Below are 24,064 nucleotides of genomic sequence, written 5' to 3'. Positions count from 1 at the left end.
GCTTTTAGTGAGAGGCATATTTCCTGATTTGGATCAGGAAGAAAATACGCCCCCAGAGGGTAAGATCATGGATGCCATCACAGTTCTGTTTAACAGTAGCAACATGCAGAGGGGCACCTCAGCACTCAGCAGAGGTTTAGCTGTTCACTGGGTGGGTGGATGGACGGACGGATGGACGTCATTAGAAAGAGGTTCTTAAAGAGACACAGATGTATAGAACAGACTTTTGGACTCTGTGGGAGAAGGCAAGGGTGGGATGTTTCGAGAGAACAGCATCGAAACATGAATATTATCTAGGGTGAAACAGATCACCAGCCCAGGTTGGATGCATGAGACAAGTGCTCGGACCTGGTGCACTGGGAAGAGCCAGAGGGATTGGGTCGAGAGGGAGGAACTAATAAAAATAAATGGAAAAAAAAAAAAAAAAGAAAGAAAGAGGTTCTTTCACTGACATTAGTAGTTGAGCTTCTGGCGGGAGAGTCAGTGAAATTGTATAGCAGTCATGAACATGTGATAACATTTTCTGAAGCCAGCATCCTAGCTTTCACCAGCTGCCCAGAGGGATTCCTATGTGCAAACACATTAAGAACCAAATGCCAAGAAGAAGGCTGATCCTCATAAAAGAAATTAAAAGAGAGAAAGAGAAAAACTCACAGTGTCAAGAAAGGTGGTTTAGGAGCCTTCCTTGACTCATCTCACCCGATTATCTGTACTCCTTCCATCCAACACCTTTCAGGATTTACGGGCTTAGAGTGCATGCTCTCCTTCCGTGTAGCATCCATTCTGCTGTATAATTGCCTTTTTCACATATGGGGTGGCTGCCTGCTGCTGCCAGAAATTTAAATATACTTCAGTAAATGTCTCTCCTTCATGCTATTTCTTGGGAAGCTTACTGCTTGTAATTTTAAGTATTCTTATGAGAAATGCCTTCTAAATGTTCTATCTGCAGTACATTTTTCTTTAAGAAATACTTTTGTTTCTTTCCTTCTTGTCATCCTAGAAAAATCATTCAGTTCAGTCCAAGTAGATATTAGCTTAATTGATCAAATGCTGAAACAGAAAGGTTTATACTCTTGGTGTGTGTCAGGAAATAGCGTTGAAGACTCCAGTTCTTCTACTAATAACTTGTTCTGTGTTTGTTTTCCTAGGGTCCTAAAGGGATGGCAGGGCAGCCCGCATATTCTGTATGTATCTCATTATTCATGTACACAAAAAAATGCAACCCGTTCCCTGGGAAATGAATATGGCCACTTGGAAGTCATCATGCTCATGTTTCTTTTTTTCCTCTCTCCTTTTCCATGTACAGCAATGTGATCTAATCCAGTTCATGCGGGACCACAGTCGTGAGTATCTGTGTGTCTTAGGGCATCGGTGCTTGGTGAGGGCACTTAGGACGAAAGCCGTGTGGGGACGCGGAGCCAGTAGGCTGGACTCGCTGGTGGAGGAGCCCCATGTCCTCAGCAGCAGGCTTGCTGTGAGTGCCTGCTGCGGGAACAGCTCATGACAAAGGTGGAAGGGAAAGACATGCCTTAGCTCAGAGGTGTACTTTCTAGAGGGAGAAAGAACACGCCTGTGAAATACGATGTGACCAACTCAAAAGGTGTGTGACTTAGCTCACACTAGGATAGCAGTTATGTACCAAGGCCTGGAGGGCATGATGTGAAAGGGATGAACATGGTGGTTTGAGGTTATATATATGCTGTTGCAGTTTGCTTGCTCAGTTGTGTCCCGTATCCAACTTTTTGCGACCCAGTGGATTGAGGCCCACCAGGCCCCTCTGTCCATGGGATTTCCCAGGCGAGAATACTGGAGTGGGTTGCCATTTCCTTCTCAAGGGGATCTCCCTAGTCCAGAAATTAAATCCAAGTCTCCTGCATTGGCAGGCAGATTCTTTCCCACTGAGCCACCAGGGAAACCCCTATATGTACACACACACACACACACACACACACACACACACACACACACCACCACACTAGAAACAAATATGAGAAGAGAAATTGGGGAAATGTAGCCATGTATTATATTAGGGTGGTAGACTTTTTTTTTATATTAGGGTGGTAGACTTTTATGTGGTTTTTCTTTCTTTGTGTTTCCATTGTGGTTTATAGTCATGCTACACAATCACAATCAGAGGAATGGAAAATCCGAGAGACTTACTGAAGGAGATTAGATAAAAATGTAGGCATTGTAGGTGTATGGCCAGCAAAGACCAACAACAGAATCAAGTTTAAAATACCATAAGGCCAGATGGGGAGAGGTTTGGTACCACCGTGGATGAACAGACAGAGGAAGAATTATGAAGAAAATAGATTGGTAGGAAGAGGTGACGAGTTTCCACATTTCAGAGGGAAAGGAATGCTGTGCAGACCCTAAAGTGAAATAATCTACAGGCAGCTGATAAAATAGAGTCCTTTAAAGGTGAGAATCAAGGAAGAAACTCAGAAAGCTGGAGTCACTAACGTCCATAGAGCCTCAGGGATGGATGAGATTCCCAAGAATGTGCAACTCGAGAGACAGACATGGAAACCCAAGGGATGAACCCGGGGAGTTGCCCTAGCAAAAAGAGTGGACCTAACCCCAGAAAGCTGGCATTGCAGAGAGTCCTGCCAAGTTTGAACAGCTTGGGGAAAGGCAGCAAGCAGCCAATGGAGACAGCTCCAACGTGAGGTGTTGGGTGGGGCAGGGCAGGGAACCCATGTCAAGATGTTCCTGGAGAGCTGAAAGGCTCTCCAGCTCGGTGAGGAGGTGAGAACCAGCCCCGGGCAGGGAGAGAACAAGGGGAGAGCCACTGTGGAGAGAAGAGTGTGTGACCCAATCAAGGCCGACCCGAGAGGGAGAAGGGGTGGGGAGGTGAGCGCCCGCCTTGGAGGATTTGGGCTTTGAAGGGCACTTCCCAACACTGCATGGAAGGAGTTAGTCAGGAAGTGTGGTGGTGGGGAGGGAGTGGGCAGGGTTTGTAACCAGACCATGAGCTACAGAATGCAGAACTGAGATGGAGAAAAAGACATTTGGAGCTAATTCAGACGGCCTTCCTTGATGGCTGATACCCAAGGTCCTGCAAGGTTGGAGTCCTGCTCCACTGGGGTTGTTCTTCAGCCCTAGGACAGCTCTAGCCACAGCAGGATGAGGGCCTGGGCCCTGGGCTAGTGGGTGGCACCTTCCCCCAGAATAAAATAAGATCTGGAAGGCTGTGGAGAATGGGGAGAGAAAGCGGTGGTTGGAATAATGTAGGAGGGCCCTAGTAATCAGAGTGTTAGAAGAAGAGACAAAATAAACAGGACTTTCAGGAAAAACTAAATATAAAACAGGAAACACACCGAAAGAAGTCAGGTAGTTTCTCCAAAGTCACGCAGCTTTGCCAGACTGAAACCAGACAAAAGTGTTTGTTCCTAGAGTCTGTGCTTCTAGTGTCGCAGCTGGGCTGGAGGTTAACCAATGGGACTTCTCAGTCAGAAAAAGGAAACTATTTCAGGCCCGGAGATGCAGAGGAGGCGGTGGGCCCCGTGTGCCCTCTGCTGACCCTCAGCATCTCAGCAGCTGCAGAATAAAGACAAACAAACGTGCTCATAGGATTGACGTGAGGGGGTGCGGGCTGTGGGCCTGCCGGCTGACAGCTGGGTTGTTGCCAGGACTAGTAAAATTTTTTAGTGTCTTGGAGTGATCATTCGCTTTCAGGGTGTTGAGTAAAAGGAGCATGGACATTGTTAGGCTTGTTCTTAAAGATTTACCAGTATTTCCCCCTGATTCATCTCACACTTACCAAGCAAATCATTTGGAGAAACCAGATGCTCAGAAGAAAGCCTTGGGTGTTCCTTCTGTCTGAATACGGAGATCACTCAAACACAGGAGCTGTTTTTTTTTTTTTTTTTTTTAAGCAGAGACAAAATTCATTTGGAAATCCCCACAGTTCTGCCAAAAAATAGAGCTACCCAAGGTGTTCATCAAGGAAGACAAGAAGACCCCATATTTTAGTCCTGCCTTGCTGAACGGTTCTCAGAAGGCTGTAAAAAGAAAGACAAAACAAATTTAATTTTAGCTATCATGCCATTTGATCAGAGGCTCACCTGCTCTGTTTTTAAAACAAGTGACCAGTGATTAAAATTTCAACCAGAGTTCTGCTAATGTCTGCTGGCCAGGGCTCGCAAGGAGGAAAGGTCAGGAAGATCCATAAAACAGTAGAATTCTGTGTCCATCCTCCTCTCACTTTTAACCTTGACCTCCTATAATTAGGAATTAGCCTCATTTGCAATAAGAGCTAAACAGAATACTAAGTTTTGTTGAAATTTTGTTTTGGGGGTTATTTTTAGTCTGCGTTCCAAAAATGTAACAGACTCTTTCTCTCTCTCTCCTTTTTATAGCTTGTTGGAAAGGTGAGTATTCTTACCATATTATGTTTCTTGCTGAACTATTTCCTGCATTCTGACAAGCCCATATACACACTACTGTATATAAGACACATAACCAACAAAGACACTGTATAGTACAGAGAACTCTGTTCGGTATTTTATAATAACCTATAAGGGAAAAGAATCTAAATATATATATTTATATGCTGATGTATAAATGAATCACTGTGCTGTATGCCCAAAATGAACACGACATTGTAAATCAACTACACTTCAAAATATAATAAAATAAGAGTAAAGATAAATGGGCTAAAGATTTGAATAAGCACTTCATAAAGGAAAAAAAAAAACTCTCATCCCCATGAGAAAAGGGATTTCTGACTTCTTGGTAGACATGTATTATGACTGTAACTGTACACGTCATGTTTGGACCTGACTGTACAATGCTGACCACCTGGGCCCCAGCCCCTTCGCAAGCTGTTCTTTGGAACTGCCACAGTTTCCAACCCCTTTCCTTCACGGGGTAGGTTCTGTGCCGCTGAGCAGTTCAGGGCAAGGCCAGGTGTCTGACCACATTCTGTTGCTCCATTTGCTGCTAAGTCTGTGGACACTGGCACCTTGGATAGGTGATGATTCCTTTCTTCCATTTGTCCTCCATTCACACCTCTCACCTCCACGTGTTCCCCGCTTGTCAGCCTGACCCGGAGGATGGAGGAGGATCTTCCAGGGCATCAACTGCAGCTGGCGTTCAGTGACCCCTCAGATGACGTTGCCCCTGAAACCAGTTAGATCTACTCCAAGACCTCCTGGTCTCCTAGCGGCTTGTTGAGATAGATTAACAGGGTCTTTGAGCTCATCCCAAAGTTTGGTGCCATTTCCTTTAATCCCCCCCAAAATCTGATGTCTAAAAGCTGAATAAAATTTCATGGATTTGAATTAAATTTATCAGGTATCATGCTGGCACTAGGAAAGGGAGAGATGAAAAATAAATGGAAATTGGTAGTGCCTTCTGGGGATATCTGTGATGATGCATCGTCTATGAAGATGCTTATCTACCATTTTGTTAAGCATTTTTACTATAAGGTTAAGAAATATGTGCTACAGTCCATGAGGTTGCAAAAAATCAGACATGACTTCACAACTGAACGAGAAACAAGACATCATTTATCTCATTTTCTTTTTCATTGTTGGGTTTCATATTTTTAAAATTTCTTCGCAGTAAAATGTCTTGATTCAAAACACAGTCTTGAAATCAACACTTTCTCCTCTATTTCTATTACTGAGAATAGCAGCTGGGAGATGGGACACTTTAAATTTAATGTGCTTTGGGAGTAAGCCAGATTGGGGAGAGTAAAACAGCCTGTGTACATGGAGGGTTGGCTAATTTTTAAATAATTTCTTTTTCTCTTCCTGTGTCCAGACTTTAACAAGGCCTTTATTTATAATCATAGAAGAGATTCCCTGTGAAATTCCCAAAGTGCAGTTATCATCAAACCATTAGGACTGCGTTGGGGATTACAGGCAGCTCAATGCAGGTCTGCAGTGCTCCACTGTGCTGCCCCTTCTTCCTGCCACCCTGGCTGTCATCCCAAAGCCCCTGAAATCCCCTCTGCCTAGAAACAGCCTCTTTGTCCTCTGAAGAATAACCCCCAAGAAGAATAATGATCACTGTCTACCTTTCAATATCATGATCCTCCGGAGACAAGTTCCTCGAAGGTAGACCCGTGTTTGTTCATCTTCACATGTATCTCACAGGGCATGTTACCCTGCATTTCACATGATGAATATTCAGGTATTTGCCACATAAATGGATGAAAAGCTTCCAACTGACTTTATCATTATTAGTAGGTCATTTCTGAAGGTTTTTTTTTTTTTAAGGAGAATAAGCTTTCAGATTTTCTGAAAAGCCATAGTTTCCTTTTAAAATTTTCCATAGAGTAAAATTCACTCTTTTGTCCAGTTTTTACACATGCATGATTCGTGTAATCATCACCACAATCAGGATACAGGGTAATTCCACTAGCCCAAACACTCCTTCCAGTTTCTTTTTAAATAGAAGACAGATGGTAGATGGTGAAGTCTGAGCATTATATTGCCAGATATCACTACTCTGCATTTAGGTAACACTTTAGGCTAACAAAGCAGAATCCTTCCCCCCCTTTACATGTGGATAGCTCTGATTCTAGATTTGATGTGACAGCTGCGTTTTCCCAGACCTCAGTGTCAACTGTCTCACTGGAGTAAATGGAATTGGAAAGCCTTCTGACCCAGTGAAACAGCTTAACGCTTCTGACTTACTTTTGTAGAAAAGTGTCCTGTGTATCCAACAGAGCTGGTATTTGCCCTGGACCAGTCCAACGATATCACAGAGCAGAGATTTAATGAAATGAGGGACATCATCACTTCTATTGTCAGCGACCTGCACGTCAGGGAAAGTAATTGCCCTGCGGGAGCAAGAATTGTTGTGGTTTCCTACAACTCGGGCACCGACTACCTCATCCGTGGGTCTGACTACCGTAACAAGAAGCAGCTTCTTGAGCTACTCTCCCAAATAAAATATCAAAACTCCGGGGAAGTCCGAGACATTGGGAACGCGATGAGGTTTGTGGCTCGGAACATCTTTAAGCGGACGTCTGCGGGAGCCAATGTGCAGAGAGTTGCAGTGTTTTTTAGCAACGGACAAGCTGCAAGTAGGTCATCCATCATCACGGCCACCATGGAGTTTAGCGCCTTGGATATCAGTCCTGCAGTCTTCGCTTTTAATGAGAAGGTCTACCTCGATGAGGCTTTTGGGGTAAGTACCTCCCTTGGCAATGTCTTTGTTTTTACATAATGGTACTGGCAGAATAGGAATCCTGGGGAGTAGGAATCAAGTGGCCTCTTGACCCCCTGCACAATTCTCATAGCTGTCTTGTTGCCAGAGTCCTTGAAATCCAATTTCTTGTAAACACGGAACTGAATGCATGTTATCTCCATTGAAAAATTGAGAAACTGAGTCCCAGATTGTTGAGTGACTTCTCCCATTTTGTACAGTTACTAAGTGGCTAAATCAGGCTTTGAGCTTGAGTTTGTCTGATAGAGAGGACTGTCGGTCTTCTGCTGATCTAGTACTTCTCAAATCTGCCATCTGTTGGCTGTGTCTCATTGAACGCCTGGTCTTAACCTGTGATGGGTGAAGTTTAAGGGAGTTCTGAACTCTTTAATGTTGTGTAAAACTTTGATGTGTATGAACCTTTTTCCCAAGAGGAGTTCTGTCCCTTTTGGATTCACAGAGTCTCATGGGCTCTGTGCTTCCCTCTTTCTCCCACCAAATGTAAGAACTTCTCCATCTACTGTTCTACTGTTATAAAATATGTTTGTATTAACCATGAAATATATGCTTCTGAAGTTGGGGGAAGCCATTATGTTGCCCAAGAGATTATAAGGATCTATTTGACACAAAAACACATGTGTGAGAACATGCTAATTCGCTTTAGTTGTGTCCAACTCTTTGTGATCCTACGAACCCTAGCCCATCAGGCTTCTCTGTCCGTGGGATTCTCCAGGCAAGAATACTGGAGTGGGTTGCCATGTCCTTCTCCAGGGGATCTTCCTGACCCAGGGATCAAACCCACATCTCTCACATGTCCTGCATTGGCAGGCGGGTTCTTCTTCACTAGTGCCAACTGGGAAGCCCACAAATACATATATTTCTACTATAAAAAGAAAAGCTCTCCATAACATGAAGAGATTTAATCTGCTCACAAGAAAAATACAATTTTTTTTGAAAATAGGAGCCGTAGAGTCACAGTAGATCCTGACAGAAAGAATTGTAGGAAGTTAAAGTATTTTTATAAAAATATTACCTCCCCATATAGATTATTTATTTATTTGTTTTCTTATGGTATGTGTCCTCCCACTGGACTATAGGGTAGAGGGATCATCTGCTTTGTCTATTTCTGTATCCGCAGCACCTAGAACAGTACCTATTTAACATTGTATGTGCTCAGTGAATATTTGTTGCATGAAATGCATGTGACTGACCCCTGTGAATAAACTTCCATGATTTACCAGGGTTGCAGTTAATGTTTTGGGCTTCCCTGAAAGCTCAGTTGGTAAAGAATCTGCCTGCAATGCAGGAGACCCCGGTTTGATTCCTGGGTTAGGAAGACCCGCTGGAAAAGTGATAGGCATTTAATGTTGAACACAGGGGAGCAGCAAGATCAGTACAAAATTATACCAAAGCATCCAGTTTCATAAAAATTAGACAGTAGAAATGTAGTAGCTACTTTCTAACTATAAGGCTGGAGTGATTATAAATATTTCAATATACTCAGCACTTCACAGAAAAACAGAGGGGGTGGTTTTCTAATCTGTTAGTTTCTTGAGGGGGAAGAAACAAAAGTATGACCATGTCTGTGGATTGAGAGATCCATTCATCACCTGAGAATGATTTATTTCTTCCAAATAATCAAAGTGTCTGTGATGCATTGTGCTTCATACAAAGCCCAATATATAGTCACTGAGTCACTGAATGAATAAGTGAATGAATAAATTGAAGTGTGGTTGATTTACATATTGTGTTAATTTCTGCTGTACTACAAAGAGATCCAGTTATCCATAGAGAGTCATTCTTTTTCCATTGTGGTTTATCACGATGTTGAATATAGTCTCCTGTGCTATACAGGAGGCTCTTGCTGTCTATCCATCCTGTATATAATAGTTTGCATCTGATAACCCCAAACTCCCCATCCGTCCCTCCTCTGCACCCCCTCGGCAACCACCAGTCTTTTCTCCGTGTCTATGGGTCTGTCTCTGTTTTGTGCATGTGTTCATCCGTGCTGTGTTTTAGATTTCACATATAAGAGATATGATATTTGTCTTTCTCTAGGTCCATCCCTATTGCTGGAAATGGCATTATGTCATTCTTTTCTATGGCTGAGTAGTATGGAATAGGCTTTTTTTCTTTTGAACTTTTTATTTCATATTGGGGTATAGCAGATTAACAATGTTGTAATAGTTTCTGGTGAACAGTGAAGGGATGTATGACTGGAATAGACTTCGAGTTGGAATTTGTGATCAGAGAAATCCAGTCGACATCTGAAAGATGCACCTTTTTCTATTCATAGATAGCATAATTGGGTGGAGATAGTGGTGTGCGTGCATGCTAAGTCACTTCAGTTGTGTCTGACTCTTTGCAAGCCTATGGGCTATAACCTACCAGGCTCCTCTGTCCATGGAATTCCCCAGGCAAGAATACTGGAGTGAGTTGCCATGCCCTCCTCCAGGGGATCTTCCTGACCCAGGGATGGAACCCACATCTCATGTCTGCTGCATTGGCAGGCGGGTTCTTTACCACTAGCACCTCCTGGGAAGCCCAGAAATAGTTGGGATCACTACTTAAAGAAGTCAAAGGTAACTTGTGAATGTAAAATTTCTACAGGACCCAACTCCAGAAGCTGATAGATAACACATAATCAGCTGGTACATGATCAGAAATGTATAAAAATTCAATGCAGAATTGCAGGCTTGGAGACAGGAATGAGGTTTTAACACCTAACCCAGTGAGTGAATCTTGTGGTTATCTTGTGGCAGTTTTCTTATAAAATTGAGCTACTGATACAGTTTCTGTGTTTCCTTCAGTTATGTTTAGGATCAAAGGGGGGTAGTTTTTTGTGTTTGTGTGTGTTTGTATGCATGTGCATACATGTAGATGCACAGAATAGAGCAATGAGCAACAATGCAAGGTGATGGTGACCAGTGAGGTGTCACAACTCAACTCTTGAAGTGGGTGCATAGTGAATTCTTGATGATGTTACCAAGTCCAAGCTTGCTCTGCTTGTTGAACAACAGGCCAGTAAATCTGGAGACAAGGTGTTGAGGTGAGTTATAGTGACTTTATTTGGAAAACTAGCAGACCAAGAAGATGGCAGACTAATGTCTCAAAATAACCCCCAAAAAAGCCTTCTTATTGGGGTCTGAAGGCCAGTTTCTTCTATAGAACACAGAGGGGAGATGGGAGGTGAGGAAGTAAGGTAAAAAGGCCATTAATCTTGCAAACATCTCCTGGAATGGTCAGCCTCAGGTAGGGGATGTGTTAATTTCTTCTTTCTTGCAGCCACTCACAGCTGGACAGAATCACCTGTGACTCTGAACAAAGACACTTTGGTTTAACACACAGGCAGATGGGTCAGGGTTCCCCAAGGCAATTATGTATGGACAGTATCCTTTCAGTGAACAAGCAACGGGAAGCAAATGTTAAAGTTAAAGAAACAGATTCTTCCCTGTAACAATGATGACTAAAGACCACTACAATATTGTAAAGTAATTAGCCTTCAACTAATAAAAATAAATGAAAAAGAAAGAGAAAACAATCAAATGAGCATATATTTCTTTTTCAATGCAGTTTGACAACACAGGAACATATCAGGTGCTTTCTGTTCCTCCAGACGGGGAATATGATCCATTAGAAAGGCTTCGGCGCTGTACACTTTGCTATGGTAAGACTAATGAAAAGAATTTATTGGGCTGAAACACTTAAATGCCTTCTGGGTGAGTTATTAAATCTATCTTTATCAAAAATTTTTGATTGTAGATTCTATTTTAAGTTTTCCAGTCGTTCAACACCATATGTCAGGGTTTCAATCTCTGTAATGTTGGAAGTTTCCATAGAATGTAAAAATTAGTTTAGAAGATTATCCCAATTGATTTTGCTCTTCCTGGGGACAATTTGATAGTTTGTATCAAAGGCTTCTAAAATATTAAAAATATTTTCTAAATGAGTTTGGACATGAATTATAGACTTCAAATATACCTGTTACTTATATCTACTTTCATCAAAGATGTTCCCAAGTTGTCTGCTAGTGGTCATAGAAATTATGAGGAAGTTGAAAATTCCTTATTAATTTAAATGATGAAGATTGAAGTTGAAGAGGTATTGATTAGATGATTAATTTTTGATAATCAGTTTCTTATTCATTGGAAGATCTCAACCAACAGTGTCTCCTTGTGCCAACATTGAACCAATGATGAATCTCTATGTTTTCAGATAAATGTTTTCCAGATACTTGCAAGAAAGAAATTGTCGTACCTGAAAGTTCATACATGGATGTTGCCTTCCTCTTAGACAATTCTAGGAATATAGCAAGTGATGAGTTTAAGAATATGAAAGCCTTGGTGAGCTCAATGCTTGACAACTTTGACATTGCCTCAGACCCTATAATCTCAGACTCTGGTGATAGGATTGCCTTGTTGAGCTATTCTCCTTGGGATAGGAGACAGAAGAATGTGGTAAAAACAGAGTTTGAGTTTACAACTTATAACAGTCAAGCTCTAATGAAAAGGTACATTGAGACTGACCTCCAGCAGCTAAATGGAGAAGCCACCATTGGTCATGCCCTACTGTGGACCGTGGAGAATCTCTTCCCAGCAACACCCAAGCTAAGAAAACACAGGGTCATCTTTGTGGTCGCTGCTGGAGAAAACCGTGAGAGAAGGGAATTCTTAAAGAAGATGGCTCTGAGGACCAAGTGTCAAGGTTATGTCATATTTGTGATTTCCCTGGGTTTGACAACCAAGGAAGACATGGAGGAGCTAGCCAGCCACCCACTTGATCACCACCTGATACAACTTGGGAGAATTCATAAACCAAATCTGGATTATGTTGTGAAGTTTTTAAAGCCATTTGTGTACTCAGTGAGACGTAAGTCACTATTTTTTTTTAACCTCTTTGTTTTAATAAATTAGTGTTTGTTAATAGTGTTGATAACCCAAGATATCTCTGTATCTATAGCTTACCAAAATATATGAATTGGCTGGTGACAGGGTGACAGGAATAGGACACATCTTGGTTATACCCTATTTATACCTGGGTCATGATACCGCTTTCATGATAGAATGACTCTTAGCCAAAATCTCAGCACGATAAAGCACAGAGTGACTTCAGATCTCCTAAACTGCACTTACTCACCCTAAATAAGTTCTTGCAGCTCTTATGTGGTCTCCAGGTTGAACATATAAATAAAAGTTTTCCCTGCTACAACCTGGTTTATTTTCAATCTTGGCATGCCTGGAGACCTGTGTGAGAGTGCTGCTCCCCAAAAGTCTAATTACAAATCACACAGGAATCTTGTTAGAATGCAGGTTCTGATTCAGTACATGTAGGGTGGATCCTGAGATTCCACATTTCTAACAGGCTTCTCAGCGATGTCAGTGCTTCTGGTCCACAGATCATACTTAGAGTAGCAAAGTTCTAGGTCAATGTACTACGAAATGTCACCCACTGGACCAGTGTTAGTCCATCAACTGAAGAGTAAAGAGGGAAATACACAAACTGATAATGAGCATCTAGAAACTCTTAGAGCAATTTGACATGGCCACATTATACAAGTGTAAGAATGTATACTCTGTCTCACTGAACAAAAGATAAACCAAAAGGATCAGTCTGCAAAGGGCCGGAAATAAAAATACCTTGTCCTTCACCACAAGTGGTTCAAGAAATGCTCTTTCCGGACAGATCATTCTCAGCTGGGGATGATTTTGCCCCCCAGATAACATTTGGAAATACCTGGAGACATTTTTATTTGGCACAACTAAGGGAGAGGATACACCTAGTATTTAGTGGATAGAGACCAATGCATGCATGCCAAGTCGCTTCAGTTGTGTCCAACTCTTTGTGACCCTATGGACTGTAGCTTGCCAGGCTCTTCTGTCCATGGGATTCTCCAGACAAGCATACTGGAGTGGATTGCCCTGCCCTCCTCCAGGGAATCTTTCCAACCCAGGGGTTGAACTTACTTCTTTTATATCTCCTGCATTGCCAGGCCAGTTTTTTACCACTAACACCACCTGAAGTAGAGACCAAGGAGGCTGCTAAACATCCTACAATGCATTGGATGCTTCCCCCACAACAAGGAACAATCCAGCCCAAAATGTCAATAGCATTGAGGTTGAGAAACCCTGCTCTAGAAGATCCCATAGAATCAGAGCTAAACCTCTTCTTTCTGGGAATCTGCTGGAACCACCAATTCCACCACCTTAGGATTCCAGAGTCATCCTAGTATTTAAGGAATCTCTCTAACACTAGCATGGTAACATCTTGGGAGTTCACTCTTCTTTGCAGAAGGAGCTTCTCCTTTTTCCTGCAACTCACATTTGATTGAAGAATTCAATAATTGCCCCTTTTGGAATATCATGTTATTTCTTTTACCCTAAGTCCTTCCACTGTAATGCATCATTATATTATGAAAAAAGAAAAAGTACTTCCAAGTAAATGTTGATTTCATGTTAGAGTTTTTTATAGTCATTGAAAGAGTTATTTTAGACAGACTATGATATGTCACTCTTATGCATATATAAAAAGGAAATATACAGGTAGTGCTAGTGGTGAAGAACCCACCAACCAATGTTTTAGACATAAGAGATGCGGGTTCCATCCCTGGGCTGGGAAGATCCCCTGGAGGAAGGCATGGCAACCCGCTCCACTATTCTTGCCAGGAAAATCCCAAGAACAGAGGAACGTGGTGGGCTACAGACTATGGGGTCACAAATAGTCAGACACAGCTGAGCATGCATGCACACATACATGAAATAGACTTGGTTAAAGCATTCTGAAAACTTCTTCTTATTCAAAATTTGATCTTGTGAGTTCTTTCTTTCTTATTGAGTCATCAATAGCCATCTTTCCCCACGTGATATTGTTCTTTATGCCATCAAGACCTTTTCTGTCTTCTTAAAAGTTTTTTTATTGGAGTATGTTGTGTTAGTTTCAGGAATATAGCAAACTGAATGTTATATATGTACATATATGTGCACATACATATACACTTGTTCTTAGATTCTTTTACATACAGGTCTTTGCAGAGTTCCCTGTGCTATGCAGTAGGTCCCTATTAGGTATCTACTTTATATATAGTAGTATGTATATGTCAATTCTAATCTCCAAATTTATCTCCCTTCCTGACAATCATCATGGAGCAGCACTTTAAAAAGACTCCACAAAACAACCCCAAACTGATCTTGCTGGCCTGTTAAGTTAGGCTTCACAGTTATTTGAGCTGGCTTATCCATGATTGCCAGCTGAGCCGTGTTGTTAAAGGTGTGGTATTCACTGCCTTCCCACATCCACTTGATTTGTAGAGGTTGAAAGTCTCTTTTACTACCAAGAGTTTTTTTTCTACAATTCAACACATTTTGGAGCTGGCATATTTACTGTTCCCACATGTACAGGTGATGACAATGGCTTCACAATTCCTTCCTCATCAACAATAACTGTCCACCTCAATTAATTAGAAGACAGTTTCATTTCAAAGAAACAGAAATATTGCTCATCTTAGAACCAGAGAAATATGATTATTATAAAACCATAAGCATTCACAGATGTTTTCATGGTGTGTTTGATCATTCAATGGTCAAAGGTCTCCTTTCACTGAAACTGATTTATTTTCCTGAATAAGGAGGGAAATTATATACTTCTCAGTATCCCACAGTTTATAGAACAATAGGAAGAGGTAAGGATATATTGTGTAGGGAAATAAGCTAAAATCTTCCCTGTGACAATTTTCCTCCTAGGAAATCAGTGTTAATTGGTGCAGAAGCACAGATGTAGCATTATGTAATAAAACATTACATCTTTTGTATTTCAGCTATTAGCATAAGTCTGAGTGAAAAAAGTCTTATAGAATCAGAATAAAAATTTCCTTAGACCATGTCAGCCTGAACATATGGAAATTAAGTGTCTCTGCCTCACAATGAACTCTTAAAATTAACAATTTGAGGAGGTCCCTGGTAATTCTTTGGCTGAAAAATATTCTATAATCAAACTCTGAATGCTATTTCCAGTTGCTACTATTTTCTGTTTTCACCCCAGCCAAATTGTACTGAAGTATTTTAGTGACATTTATTGCTTCAAGAAGATTCCTACCGAGATTCTCTTCCCCTTAGCACATACAATTTCTAGTTTAAAATTTAACTATCACTTTCCTCTCTCAATAGGAGGATTCAATCAGTACCCACCACCAGTGCTTGAGAACATCTGCAAACTCATTTATTCAGAAGACGAGGAAGATCAAAACATCGGTCTCCCGTGAGTTGGAAAGCTCTGATATTTATCAGTGACCTTTGATTGACTGAGCGGTGTGTAACTGGCTGGTGGCAAGTATTAGGTGGAGGAAGCTGATGAGGTCTCCGGAGAAAGGCTCTTCACGTGTTCCACAATCCGCAGTAGAAGTTACACATCAAGCGTGCTTTCTGGATTGATGGATTTTATAACATCCTCTTTAGCGTATTGCAGTTTTGATTCAAACTTCATGGTTTCCTCAGAAATTTCCATATGGAAATTTTACCCCAGAATAGAACCCAGAATTCAGCCTCAACCTACCTCAACCCTTACTTCCCATCTCTGCCCATCATGAGCACAGAGTTCCGGCCACCCTGGCCTCTTGTCTGCCCTGTGTGAACTGCTGTTTCACCCTTCTGAACCCTGAGACCTTGTTCCTCCCAGTAAAACCCTACCACCCCTCAAGGCCCCGACTGAAGCCGTTAACTCTTCGAAGCCCATCTTTACTCTCAGCCAAAATCCAGAGTTCTTCCTTGCTTAATTCTGTTTTACACCTCTGCTGAGGAGTTTATTACACTCTATCCCATTGTCTTGTCTCACTGAAGCCTGGGGTTCCATGTGATTCATTGTTTCGTTCCAAAAACATAGTATGAAAGACCCCATGATATCATTGCATATGTAAATATTTGGTTTTAGTTGCTAAGTCATGTCTGATTCTTCGTGACCCCATGGGCTGTATTCCATCAGGCTCCTCTGTCCATGGGATGTCCCGGGCAAGAATCCTGGAGTGGGTTGCCGTTTCCTTCTCCAGAGGATCCTCCTGACCCAGGGATTGGATCCACATCTGCCTTGGCAGGTGGACTTTTTTTTTTTCCCCACCACTGAGCCATCAGGGAAGCCTGCACATGTAAACAGTTTTCTTTAATTTTTTTTTATGAATGAATATACAAATAATCTGAATGGATCATGAACCTCAGCTAGAATGAGAATTTAGCTTATTTGGTTGCTCTGTGCTTCTCTATTTCACTGACCTTGGATCCCTGACTGTAGCCTGTGGAAGTTCAGAGTTAGGCTCATAATGGCCCTGACTGATCACATTGCAATTAAGGAAAGAGCTTCTCAGAATAGATGCAGTCTTTCCCATATATCCAGGAGCAAAACGGGACGATTAAAGTGTTCCTGTTGTGTCGGTAGCTTAATAAGGGGCATCCATCAGTTCACACGTCCTGAAGGACAATATGGCACTGATGCCCTGTGAGCAGTGTTTCCTGATGTGGAGTACACAATAATCTTATTTAAAGGAAGATCCATTCTTACAGAACTATATTCTAATATACTGTCATTTAGGGATGTACAAAAATAAGCTAGCTGCAAATACCATATGTGTCTAGTTCCTAAGCAACTCGCAAACAAAAACAAATTTGTACATCAAACCCAAGGAAATTCAGGAAGACGCTAGTTTAGTGTATTGGATGATTCTGTTTTGCCAAAATAGAATTCCTAAAAACAAAAAAGCATTTATAGCCAAGACATGGAAGTAAACTAAATGTCCTTTGACAGATGAATGGTTAAAGAAGACGTGGTACACACACACACACACACACACACACACACACACACACATGGAATATCACTCAGCCATAAAAAACAAAACAATACCATTTGTGGCAACATGAATGGACCTGGACGGTTATCATACCAAGTAAAGTAAGCCAGACCATCAGTATCAATGCAAATGTAAACATGGATTTGAAATTGCATATAGACCCCTGGTAGCTTAGAGGGTAAAGCGTCTACCTGCAATGAGGGAGACCTCGGTTTGATCCCTGGGTAGGGAAGATCCCCTGGAGAAGGAAATGGCAATCCACTCTAGTGTTCTTTCCTGGAGAATCCCATGGACAGAGGAACCTGGTAGGCTGCAGTCCATGGGGTTGCAAAGAGTCAGCCACGAATGAACGACTTCACTCACTCACTCATAGAACCATTAATAAAATAAGAATTAAATTATATTGAATTTGTTTTTATAATCGTCTAAGTAAAAGCAAAAATACTTTCAAACTATCATTCTTACTCCAAAGAATGTAAAAGTAAGCACCATTTTAGGAGGGATAATGTCAATGACATATGCTTTATATAGTCTTATTCCTCTCAGGGTAGTTGATAGTAACTTAAACAAATATATTCTAGGTTTTCTGTGGAGACTGATATCAATCTGAGACACATTATTTGGTTTTCCCAAGTAACCTATGAGTTTCTTGTCATTTATCCAAAACTTAGTGACAAATTCAGTTTAGTTCAGTTGCTCACTCATGTCTGACTCTTTGCGACCCCAAGGACTGCAGCACGCCAGGCCTCCCTGTCCATCACCAACTCCTGGAGCTTGCTCAAACTCATGTCCATTGAGTCAGTGATGCCATCTAACTATCTCATTCTCTGTCGTCACCTTCTCCTCCTGCCTTCAATCTTTCCCAGCAACAAGGTCTTTGAGTCAGTTCTCATCAGGTGGCCAAAGTATTGGAGCTTCAGCTTCAGCATCAGTCTTTTCAATGAATATTCAGGACTTATTTTCTTTAGGATGGACTGGTTGGATCTCCTTGCAGTCCAAGGGACTCTCAAGAGTCTTCTCCAACACCACAGTTCAAAAGCATCAATTCTTTGTTGCTCAGTTTTCTTTATAGTCCAGCTCTCACATCATGCATGACTACTGGAAAAGTCGTAGCTTTGACTAGACAGAACTTTGTTGGCAAAGTAATGTCTCTGCTTTTTAATATGCTGTCTAGGTTGGTCATAACTTTCCTTCCAAGGAGTAAGTGTATTTTAATTTCATGGCTACAGTCACCATCTGCAGTGATTTTGGAGCCCCCAAAAATAAAGTCTGATACTGCTTCCACTGTTTCCCCATCTATTTCCCATGAAGTGATGGGACCAGATGCTGTGATCTTAGTTTTTTGAGTGTTGAGTTTTAAGCCAGCTTTTTCACTCTCCTCTTTCACTTTCGTCAAGAGGCTCTTCAGTTCCTCTTCACTTTCTGCCATCAGGGTGGTATCATCTGCATATCAGAGGTTATTGATATTTCTCCCGGCAATCTTGGTTCCAGCCTGTGCTTCCTCCAGCCCAGCGTTTCTCATGATGTACTCTGCATATAAGTTAAATAAGCAGGGTGACATTATACAGCCTTGACGTACTCCTTTCCCAATCTGAAACCAGTTTGTTGTTCCATGTTCGATTCCAACTGTTGATTCCTGACCTGCATACAGATTTCTCAGAAGGCAGGCCAGGTGGTCTGGTATTCCCATCTCTTTAAGAATTTTCCACAGTTTGTTGTGATCCACACAGTCAAAGACTTTTGTGTAGTCAATAAAGCAGAAGTAGATGTTTTTCTGGAATTCTCTTGCTTTCTCTATGATCCAACAGGTGTAGGCAATTTTGATCTCTGGTTCTTCTGCCTTTTCTAAATCTAGCTTGAAAATCCGGAAGTTCTCGGTTCATGTGCTGTTGAAGTCTCACTTGGAGAATTTTGAGCATAACTTTGCTAGCGTGTGAGATGAGTGCGATTATGCATTAGTTTGAACATTCTTTGGTATTGCCTTTGATTTATTTGATTTATTTCAACATATTAAATACTATTTCATAGGCTCTAAGTAAATGGGGGGAAAGATGATGATAAATGGGAATTTACAAAAATGTATCAGTATATGCTTTTTAATAAATGAAGTATAGTTGATTTACAGTATTATACTAGTTTCAGGGGTACAGCACAGTGATTCAGTACTTTTACAGATTATATTCAAACTTATTACAAGATAATAGCTATAAGTCCCTGTGCTATACAAAATATTCTTGTTTCTTATCTATTTTATACGTAATAGTTTCATATCTCTTAATCCCATACCACTAATCTGCCCCTCCCCCGCCTTCTTCCCTCTGCTAATCTCAAGTTTTTTCTCTGCATCCGTGAATCTGTTTCAGGTTTGCTATATACATTAATTTGCACTATTTTTTTATATTCCACACATAAACAATACCATATAGTATTTGTGTTTTTGTCTCAGACTTACTTAACTATTAATATTCTCCAAATCTATTCATGTACCTTCAAGTGGCAATATTCCATTCTTTTTATGAGTGAGTAATATTCCATTGTATATATATATACCACATCTTCTTAAACCAGTCATCCGTTGATGGGCACTTGGGTGCTTCTGTGTCTTGGCTATTGTAAATAATACTGCTATGAACATTGCGGTGCATATATCTTTTCCTTTTAGTAGTTTTTAGTGGTTTTGTTTTCTTCTTATATATTCCCAGGAGAACTGCTGGATCATAGGAAAGCTCTCTGTTTGGTTTTTTAAGGAATCTGCATACTGCTCTGCCAAGTGGCTGCACCAGTTTACATTCCCACTCAGTGTACAAGGGTTTCCTTTTTCCATGTTCTCTCAAACATTCGGTGTTTTGATGTTTGCTATTCTGACAGGTGTGAGGATATATCTCTTTGTGGTTTGTATTTTTCTGATGATTAGCAATGTTTAACATCTTTTCATGTGCCTGCTGGCCATCTGTATGTCTTCTTTGGAGAAATATCTCTTTGGGTCTTCTCTCTTTTTTTAATTGGGTTTTTTTTTTTGGCATGGAGTTGTATGAAGTGTCTATCTCTTTTGAATATTAACCCCTCATAAGACATACCATTGGCAAATATTTTCTCCTACTCCCTATGTTCTCTTTTAGTTTTGTCAGTGGCTTCCTTTGCTGTGCAAAAGCTTTTAAGTTTAATTTAATCCTGTTTATTTATTTTTGCTTTTGTTTCTTTTACCTGAGAAGACAGTTCCAAAAAATATTGCTATGATTCATGCCTATGTTCTCTTGTAGGACTTTTCTGGTTTCTGGTCTTCACATTTAGGTCTTTATCTATTTTGAGTTAATTTTTGTATATGGTGTGAAGAAATGCTCTAATTTCATTGTTTTACATACAGCTCTCCATTTTCTCACACCACTAATGGAAGAGATTGTCTTTTCTCCATTGTACATTCTTGCTTTTTTCTGCCATAGATAGATTAATTGTCCATAAGTGTGTGGGCTTATTCCCGGGCTCTCTATTCTGTTTCATTGATCTATGCATCTATTTTTGTACCAGTACCTTGCTATTTTGATTACCGTAGCTTTGTAGTATAGTCTGAAGTCTGGGAGAATGGAATCTCCAGCTTTTTTTTTTTTCAAGCTTGCTTTGGCAAGTCAAGGTCTTTTGATGTTTTCATATGAATTTTAGGATTATTTTTTTCTAGTTCTGTGAAAAATTTTCATGGATATTTTGATAGAGATCGCATTAAATCTGTAGATTGTTTTGGGTAGCATGGCCATTTTAACAATATTAATTCTTCCAACCCAAGTGCAAATTATATCTTTTATTTCTTTGTATCATTTTTAATTTTCTGTATCAATGTTTTATTGTTTTCAGAGTATAGGTCTTTTCCCTCCTTGGTATTTTATTCTTTTTGATACAATTTTAAATGGGATTGATTTTTTGCTTTCTCTTTCTGAGAGTTCATTATTTGTATATAGAAAAGCAATAGATTTCTGTATATTAATCTTGTGTCCTGTGACTTTGCTTAATGCATTTATTGGTTCTGATACTTTTGGGGTAGAGTCTTTAGGATATTCTGCATAAAGTCTCATTCCATCTGCAAATAGGGACAGTTTTGTTTCTTCTGTTCCAGTGTGGATGCCTTTTATTTCTTTTTCTTATCTGATTGCTGTGACTAGAACTTTCAGAATTATGTTAAATAGAGGTAGTGAGAGTGGATATCCTTGTCTTGTTCCTAGAGTTAGAGGAAAACCTTTCTGCTTTTCACCATTGCACATGATGTTAGCTGCAGATTTGTCATAAATGGTCTTTATTATGTTAAGATATATTCCTTCTATACCCACTTTGATCATGAATGGAGGTTGAATTCATTACATGCTTTTTCTGCGTATGTTGAGATGATCATGTGATTTTATGTCTTTCCTTCTGTTAATGTGGTATATCACACTGATTGATTTGTGTATTTTCAACCATTCTTGTGTCCCTGGAATAAATCTGACTTGACATGTGGTTTATGATTCTTTTATATACTGTTGGATTCAGTTTGCTAATATTTTATTGAGAAGTTTGCATCCTATACTCATCTAAGATACTGGCATATAATTTTCTTTTTTTTGGAGTGTCTTTGATTTTGGTTTCAGGATATTGGTGGCCTTTTATAATGAATGTGGGAGTGTTCTGTCCTCTTGAATATTTTGAATAGGTTAAGAAGGATAGGTATTAGTTCTTCTCTACATGTTTGGTAGAATTCCCCATGTAGTATAATGAATCTTAATGAATTATTTGATTAAAATAAGTTTAGATTTTTAACACCCAACTATCATTCTAAGAAATAATTAAGTAACCATATTAAATCATTGGGATGTTTTGTTTATATTCCCCTAATACAAATAAAACTAAAACTTCCCTGAAGTTTAAACTTTTCCTAAAGTTTTAATTCACCTAAAACCTTCCTTTTTATCTTCTAGATTTACCCCTGAACCTTATGAGATTTCTTCAGGAGAGAACATCATTGGTCAGAGATTGAGTGCTAGGAGAGATGCACCTTTTGTACTGGAGGACAATGGAAGTGACCACTTGGTTTACATTCCAAGCCAGATGCTCATGCCACAGAAATTAATGACTAAATATGAAGAAGATTGGGGTTCTGAAGCAATCACAAGTCTCACATCTGGTAAGGAAATGAAAAGTTATACTGAATAACTTGATCTTCATCTTTTTAACACTAATAGGGAATCAAACAAACAAGCATGGTATAAAAAGCAAGTTTTTTTCAAGTTCAAGATGGTGGCTACAACTGCTGTGTTTATTTGATTTGAAGATTTAAATGGTCACAGGTACCATTCTGGAAATCACTGGTAAGCCCTAAAAAACATCCCTGATATTCTCACCAAACTTAAGATTTCTCTAGAAGCCACAATTTAAGCCACAATTTAGGTTAGTGTGATGTAGAAGGAGGCAATATAGAGAAATACCATAGCAAAGGAGGAGTTAAAATAACTTAAAAGTTGCCCTGGCCAGTGCCCCAGAATTTGTGATTGTATAAGATGGTGTAAGGTTCCTCCCTCCCACTGGAAATAAATTAAATACTCCACTGTCTACTGTATACATTTTAATGGCAAAGCAGAAATGCTTTTTGTCAGAGTTTAATAGTTTAAAACAATTCAGATACATAGAATTTTGGCCTTATTTTCTTTTTAAAGGGTGACATTCTAAAAGACTGGTCAGTTATTCCATCTATGCATCTGGAGTCTTCCAAAATGCTCATTTGGCCAGAGTGCAAACATTTAAAGCATTATATCATAAGTATCATGTGTACTGTTAGCATATGCAAGTTTGAAAGAAAAGGGCGCCAATCGCATGCCAATTATTCACAAGAATGAATAATACTAATTCTTAGTAACTCCCTTGGATAAATAAATGTTCTATTCTTTGGGCTCAACTCTCATGTCCCCATATTTCCCCCTATTTCTGAAATATATAAGTTTGAATTTTACCTTTAAAAATAACTAAAATTTCCTTTATAGAAGCTAGAATTCAGAATTAAAAAGTCAATCAATCACTAGTTGAAAAATAAGACTTTTAAAAAAGGTAATAGAGTAAAACTGCATGTACATAGTTAATAGGCATTAAGGTATTCAAGTATGTTCATTGCTTATTTAAAACAGATATTATCATTATATAGACATAGCTTAAAGAAGAGAATAAAAAATTGTTTTTCTTAATGAATGCAGTTAATTTGGGGTATTCATTCTAATGATATGGGAATTAAAACAGTTCTCAAGGCACAGGAATTTATCATGCTCAAGTTTTGAAAACAGAAAAAGAGAAATTGTCTTGGCAGTTTTTGAAATACTAAATGGTCATTTGTGATAGTATGGTTAGAGGTAAGCATTTTAAATTCTGATAATTCAAAAGCGTGAAACTTTTCAAGAAAGGCAGAAATTATTGGATACTTAAGGGGAAAAAAAAGAAACATCTTTGCAGCCATCTTTAATGAACATTGTTCAGTAATAATAGGAAGACTTTTCACTTGGTTTTTCAGATGTCTGGGAATGGAGATACTCATAAAAGTACCAGCTTAAGGTCTAATTTGGCTGAAGAAATAATTGTTGCATAGCTCTATAGGGAAAAGTGTCAATTTTCTCTTATCCCCACCTCACACAATTTCTCTTGCAGTGGGTTGAAGTGTGTTGAGAATTCCATGGAGGATTATGTCAAGTTGTAATTTCCTGGAAACAAAGTCTCAGACCTATGGATAACATATATATATATTTTTTTCCTTTATGATAAATCTGAGTCTCAGATCATCAGTATTGTCTAGGGACTTTGTATTATTCTTATCTATTTTTTTCTCTTAAAATCATTGTTAGCTGGTTGTTAAAAGCTGCTAAGAACTTTCTGTATAATGTGTCATCCTCAAGGAGAATAAATTGTAGTTCAGATATTTTATTTAGTTACCAAGAGATGAGCTTTGATACATTCCAGATGTATTGCACAAATAAAAGGTTGATAACGTCCATATGCTATGCATAATACTCATTTATAATGTAATTCATGTGGTCAATAGCTAATTTTTGCACTGTTGAACTGAGAGTCCTG

General features: G+C 39.7%; 1 protein-coding gene across 3 annotated transcripts in view; it reads left to right on the top strand.

Annotated features, from left to right (window-relative positions):
• The window catches only part of COL6A5 (collagen type VI alpha 5 chain), a 150,952-nt gene that overhangs the window by 83,873 nt on the left and 43,015 nt on the right, over positions 1–24,064 (top strand). For all 3 annotated transcript variants that reach the window (XM_070466995.1, XM_070466994.1, XM_070466996.1), the window contains exons 30-37: positions 1,149–1,184; positions 1,307–1,343; positions 4,362–4,373; positions 6,656–7,143; positions 10,735–10,828; positions 11,377–12,030; positions 15,321–15,411; positions 21,931–22,136. In XM_070466995.1, coding sequence (XP_070323096.1) covers positions 1,149–1,184; positions 1,307–1,343; positions 4,362–4,373; positions 6,656–7,143; positions 10,735–10,828; positions 11,377–12,030; positions 15,321–15,411; positions 21,931–22,136 — 1,618 coding nt within the window. The remainder of the gene's footprint in view (positions 1–1,148; positions 1,185–1,306; positions 1,344–4,361; positions 4,374–6,655; positions 7,144–10,734; positions 10,829–11,376; positions 12,031–15,320; positions 15,412–21,930; positions 22,137–24,064) is intronic.

This window comes from Odocoileus virginianus, chromosome 4 (assembly GCF_023699985.2).
Source record: "Odocoileus virginianus isolate 20LAN1187 ecotype Illinois chromosome 4, Ovbor_1.2, whole genome shotgun sequence".
NCBI classification, from domain to species: domain Eukaryota; kingdom Metazoa; phylum Chordata; class Mammalia; order Artiodactyla; family Cervidae; genus Odocoileus; species Odocoileus virginianus.
This window is presented reverse-complemented; position numbering and strand designations above follow the sequence as displayed.